We start from the raw sequence: 6,556 nt of genomic DNA on the forward strand, positions 1-6,556 counted from the left end.
TGGTAAAACACACAGGACTATGGCCCTGGGTTGCACTTCAGGCTTGGGATAAAACTCACTACCAAGGGCTGGCTCTTAAAGTAAATAAGACTTACATGGAGAACAGTCAACCTAGGGTGATGCACCCACCTACTCTACAGAAAGAACATCCCATGGAGCAATCAGCCATGGGGCACAGAGGGGCAACAGTCACATGGAGGAAATGCTGGACAGACAGGAGTCCATAACTAAGAGGGCACAGGGAGGGGGATGGTTACTGGGAAGGGAGAGGAGGAGAGTAGGTTAGGGTTGGGGATGATAATTGGGGAGTGAAACCAAATGTACATGAAATATTGAATGTAAAACAAATTCTGCTCTGTAAATTTGCACCTAAAGCACAATTAAAAACAAAAAAATAAGAGAAATTGAAGTTGGATTCAGAACAGTGGAATCAGAGAGATCATTGCTGATGTCAGATGTATCTTGGCTGAAATCAAAGAATTTCAGAAAGATGTTCACATGTGTTTTGTTGGCTATGCAAAGACATTTGTGTGGATCATAACAAATTATAGACAATATTGTGAAGAATAGGAATTACAGAACACTTAACTGTGCTCATGAGAAACTTGTACATAGACCAAGATTCAGCCATTCGAACTGAACAAGGGGATATTGCATGGTTTAAAATCAGGAAGGGTATGCATCAGAGTTGTATCCTTTCACCATACTTACTCAATCTGCATGCTGATCACATAATCTGAGAAGCTAGACTATATGAATGTCTTGGTTCTCTAGTGTTGCTATAACAGAAATATCCACAAGTGGATGGCTATAAAAAGGGAGAATTTATTCTCTTACAGTTAAAAAACAAAACAAAAAGATCTCAACTGCCATCAAGTCAATTTGACTCATGTGACCCCTCCTTGGGTTTCTGAGGCAGTATAACTATAGATGTAGATTGCCCAACCTTCCTTCCAAGGAGGGGCTGATGGGTTTGAACTGCAAGCCTTCTGGTTAACAGTCAGATGCCTTAGGCACCACACCCACCAGCCACTCCTTGGAAGGAAGACTGGGCAATCTACTTCTGTAGAGATACTGCCTCAGAAATCCAAGGAGTGGTCACTATGAGTTGGGACCGACTTGATAGCAGTGAGTTTTCTTAGAGTTTAGTAGGCTAGAAGTCCAAATTCAGAGTGCCTGCTCTAGGGGTTGGGTGAGGGGCCCTTGACGTTGGGCTTCAGCTCTGTCTCTTATTCCACGCCCACTGGAGCTAGAGGCATCTCCTAACTCAGGCAATTGCTAGCTAGTGAGGCTGACAAACCCAGGGTTGGCAGGTAAAATGGCACAGTCCCAAGATCAGCAGGCAACACAACAGGCCTCTAGTTCAAGTCTAGGAACTAGAGATGAGTACTTACCCAAATGCAGGTTCCAAAAAATCTAGAGATCTTCCACAAAGCTTCCCCATATATACTAGAAGCAGACCACATCCTGAAGGCAACTAATTAGCTATTCACAGCAGGTTCCATCATGGAGTTGATTCCAATTTCATCATAGGAAATAATTGCATCCAGCTGCTGAGCACTCAAAACCATGGCCCAGCCAAGTTGATACACCACCTTAACTATCATAATGAAGAAGAACATGGCATCAGGATTGGAGGAAGATTCACTAACAGCCTGTGATATGCAGATGACGCAGCCTTGCTTGCTGAAAGTAAACATGACTCGAAGCATTTATCAGGCCTAGGACATGATGGACCACAACATTTAAAAAAAAAAAAAAATCCTTACAACTGGACCAGTAAGCAATATCACCATAAATGGAGGAACGACTAAAGTTGTCAGGGATTTCATGTTATTTTGATCCACAATCAACACCCAGGGAACAGCAATCAAGGAATCAGAGGATGTATTACTTTGTGCAAATCTGCTGCAAAAGACCTCTTTAAAGTGTTTAAGAGCGAAATTGTCACTTTGAACATCCAGGTGCATCTGATCCAAGCCATGGTATCTTCATTTGCCTCATATATATGTGAAAGCTGGACAGTGAATAAAGAAGACCACAGAAGAACTGATGCATTTGAATTGTGGTGTTGGTGAAGAATACTGAAAATACCATGGGTTTACAGGAGAATGAAGAAAGTGATCTTAGAACAAGTACAGCTGGAATGTTCTTTAAAATGAGAATGGCAAACTTCTTCTCATATATTTTGGTAATGTTGTCAGAAGTGACTTGTCCCTGGAGAAGGGTATGATACTTGGTAATGTAGAGGATCAGCGAGAAAAGGGAAGACTATTAATGAGATGGATTGACACGGTGGCTGTGATGATGGGTTCAAGTATAGTAAGGACTGTGAGGATGGTGCCAGCTGGGCAGTGTTTCATTCTGTTGTACATAGGGTTGCTATGAGTTGGAGCTGACTGGGCAGCACCTAACAACAACAACAAAGTTAGTTATTACTTACCCATTTGTATTCCATATTCTAAAATGTGGCTGTTGTCTTTTTTCTATTCTCCCTGTCCCCGTAGGATTATAATCTAAAAAATCCATTTGTAGGTTTTATTTTGGAATTTGAAGAGGTGCTAAAATTAGATATATTTACTTTGCGTAACATTTTAATCATCTTTCAACTCCCATGAAATTTCCTAGTGTCAGTTGACCCCCCCCCAAGATATGCCCTATTCCTCTGAAACAATGTAGAGCCCTCTACTCTCTAATACCTCTTACTTCATTGTAAGTTAAGTTTGTGTCTTATCTCACACCACCACATTTTGAGCTCATAGGAGACAGGGGACCACCTCATTCACCTGTATGTCTCCAATGTTCAGTACTGGGAACATTGTATGCACTTAATGTTGGTGAATGAGGAAATTTTTAAAATCTTTCACAAAACCCAATGACAGTCACAAATTACCTGTAATAGAGTACATCAGAGTTATTTCAGCAATTCTTGTTAATAGCATTGTTTATCTTATACTGATTAAAGACGTATGTATTTTTGTCTTTGATTAAGAAAGAATATGAAAATTAATTTTTATATAATACCATTTAGGATATGGGAGCATAAAATAACTGCTTGTAAAAAAAAAGTTAAAATCTTAAACATTAAAGAAAGAGTTTGCTTATTATATGTTCTGTTTGTATGTAGGTCAAATCTGGTTTCTTCCATGAAAGTGATTCCAAAGCTGTTGCCAAGTCCATTAGAGACCGTGTGACCCTGATAAAGAAGATAAGGGAGAAGAAGCCAGCTGGCTGTTCGGAAGAACGCAGGGATTCCCAGTGCAAGTCTGTAGGAAATGTGCTCCCTCAGCACCAGAATACAACTGTACCCTCTGCTTCTGCTCAGCAGATTGGGACTGAATGTGAAGAAACTGAAGTTGATCAACATGTTCGACAACAGCTTTTAAAAAGAACACCACAGCAACACTGCTCCTCTGTTGCAGGTAGCACAGATATAATTTCTAAAACAAACAAATGTGTGATTATATTCCCTTATTTTTAAGTAGTGTTTTCACACTTTAGAAAGTATTCTGTTATCTCTCTTTTTCTCAGTCCTTCTACAGAATCCTTAAAATAAGCCAGGTAGTTTTCTTTATTTTAAAATTAAGAAACTGTCCTGAGTTTTCTAACGTGCTGGTTAAGGGTTCTAATCTGACATCTGGTTTTGTTCAAGGAACAAATAAAATGACATTATTACCTCCTTTTTAAGAGTCTAAAATGGACCATTTAGGAAAGAGCATTTTCAACTAAAGATATAATATTGTTATGTGCTGTCAAGTCGGACCTGACTCATAGTGACCCCTCCTTGGGTTTCTGAGGTGGTATCACCGTGGAAATAGATTGCTCAACCTTCCTCCTGAAGAGTGGCTGGTGAGTTTGAACTGCCAGCTAGCAGTCAAGTGCCTTAGGCACTACGCTACCAGAGCTCCTGTGTAATATATCCTTCTAAAAGGATTTTATAGACTTTTAAGGCCCTTTGTATTTTAGCCTCAAATATAAGTCTAACACAGTTCCTCCAATTTCTCTGCTGTAATGCATTCTCTTCTCCAGAAGGACACAATATTTTCATCGTATAACCAATTAGTCTAAAAAACAGCATTATTTTCAAGGCAGGTTATAGGAGAAAGACTTAATGGAAATCTTAATGGAAAGTTAGTTAGGGATATGAACATGAAATGGTTAGCAAATGTAGTTGATTTTTATATGATTCTTTGTGTTGAGGTTTTCTTTACTTAGAAAATTTCAGTTTTAACCTAGTCTTAGCATTTCATTGTTGATGGAGACTGTGTATGATAGCTTTTGAATAATTCTGTACATATTTCATTTAAAGTCCTCTCAGGTTGTCAGAATAAAAAAACGATTAAAAAACCACTTACAATTACCTATGCCATTTGGACATTGTATTTCATGTTTTCCCTTCTACCTGTTGCTTATTTTCTTTCTCATAGGTGACAGTTTGTCTGAGGCAGGAGCTGGATCTGTTATACATTCAGATACTTCAAGTCAGCTCAATATAGCCTATTCCTCAGACCAGACTATGGGCTCTCAGATGGTTTCTAACATCCTACAGGCTGAAATCAATGTTCTGGGGAAAATGTATCTATCTCCACAGCTAGGAGGAAATTACCAGCAAATTTCAGGGGTAAGGTGGACTGTTATTTTTTAAAATATATAATCAGTGTATATAATGTGAATGGGAGAGGTTATCTGTAATCTTTTTTGTTAGCATCTAAATCTCTCTCTTTTTTTAATTTTTATTGTGATTTCGGTGAAAGTTCACAGAGTAAATTCATTTTCCCTACAGCAGCTCACATAACACTTGGTCTCATGACATTGACTGCAATTTGCCACAATGCAACAGTTCCTTTCCCACTTCCTCCCCATAGTCACCTCTTCCCTCCCATGGACTCCTTCCCCCCAAGCTGACTCCCTGTGCATACACAGCCCTTCTATTCTCCCATGATTGATCTCTCCAAGAAGTGTATCTACCTAATGTAAATGTTCAGCTCATATGCCTGTCTTTTGTTTGGCTAGAGTGTGTTCAATTCCAGACCTGAAGGACAGCTAGGGGCCTTATTCTCAGTGGTTTCATCAGGCTCTATCAGACCAGCAAAGCTGGTCCCATTTTGTGTGTGTGTGTGTGATTTTGAGTTTTGTTCCACATTGTTCTCCCTCTCTGTCTAAGATATCCTACATAGATCCCCCTCTAAGTGGTTGAAGTGGTAACTGGGCACCATCTAGTTCTTCTGGTCTCTTAGTCGTATAGGCTGAGAATTGCATGGTGTACCAGTCTCTTAGACTAATTGTTTCCATGCATCTTTGTTTTTCTTCATTCTTCTTTGCTCTGGATAAGGACTGACATGTTGTTGCATCTAGATGGCGGGTTGCAAGCTTTTAAGATCCCAGTGACCACTCGCCAAAGTAGGATGTGGAACAATGTTTCTGTGTAGTATGTTATGCCAATTGAGCCTTATATCCTCTGAGACTATGGTCCCAAGCACACAGGTCCAACTACTTGCTCCCTCTGGGTAGCTGGCTGTGGCCTAGAAGTGACTACAACCTTGTCCCTTGTCACCTCTGCTATATACCTGGGAATTCTTTATCTATAATGTTTTTGTGTCCTTATTTAACAGTTGCAGAAGCAGCCAAAGCTGAATCAGCCCCAGATTTTGCCTTTGGCTCAAAGTCAGACCACTGTTTTGCCTGTTCATGTACTTGGGCCTCCAGTTGTTTCACAACCACAGGTTTCCCCAGTAACTGTCCAGAAGTTCTCACAGATAAAGGTAAGATGCATTTTAGAAGTTCTGCATTCATTTAAACAAATTTAACACTGTCTAGATTTTCTGACAGCCCTCTCTTTCTTATATCCATCATAGTTTAGATAAAGATCACTGAAAGCTAAAAGCTATTTATGCTTTCTTTAATCTAAGATACTCCTCTTAAGGATGTGCCTAGACATACTGTGTAACTAGAATCTTCTGGTTTTAAATATATGTTATTGAAATATAATTTACATACAGTGAAATACACAAAACTAGAGTGACATGGGTTGATGCATTTTGTGTAACTAGAATCTTGAGACATGGTTTGTATAATTGGAAAGGAACTGGAAAACTAAGTATATGGATAGAAAAGACTATTCAGGACTCTAATCTCTTTATCTTGCTAATGATGATTTGTTTTTTTGTATTGAACTTTGCCAGCCGGATGTGACTGTGGAACAATGTCTGTTGCAGGTAATTAAAAATAGAATATCATGATTTTTAGCAGTTTCACCTAATTTTTTTGGGGGGGCTCATTTTCATTTCTACAGGAGAAATAAGAATAAGCATTTTTGTCTTTCAGACTCTTTAAGTCACTGTTACTCATTTCTTGCAATGAGTAGTCTTTGTGTGAGTTCATATATCAAAACTCTATCTTTGTTCATCTAGGCAATGCAGTCTGGACACATTGTTGGGCTTCACTTTACCATCATCCCTTTTACACTTCCCCTTTACCCCCGCACCATCATGAATATGCCTTCTCTCTCTGGGAATGAGATGGCCTGACTTCCCTCTGTATGTGGATTAGATAGGAA

The 6,556-nt window shown here is 39.3% G+C and overlaps 1 protein-coding gene across 1 annotated transcript in view; it reads left to right on the forward strand.

Annotated features, from left to right (window-relative positions):
- Positions 1-6,556, forward strand: part of WNK3 (WNK lysine deficient protein kinase 3) — a 266,882-nt gene that overhangs the window by 109,571 nt on the left and 150,755 nt on the right. The window contains exons 8-10 of the mRNA XM_042783403.1: positions 3,128-3,422; positions 4,428-4,621; positions 5,613-5,762. Of these exons, the coding sequence (XP_042639337.1) occupies positions 3,128-3,422; positions 4,428-4,621; positions 5,613-5,762 (639 nt within the window). The remainder of the gene's footprint in view (positions 1-3,127; positions 3,423-4,427; positions 4,622-5,612; positions 5,763-6,556) is intronic.

This window comes from Orycteropus afer, unplaced genomic scaffold (genome assembly GCF_000298275.1).
Source record: "Orycteropus afer afer isolate SDZICR_OR568_19922 unplaced genomic scaffold, OryAfe1.0 scaffold01055, whole genome shotgun sequence".
Classification (NCBI taxonomy): domain Eukaryota; kingdom Metazoa; phylum Chordata; class Mammalia; order Tubulidentata; family Orycteropodidae; genus Orycteropus; species Orycteropus afer.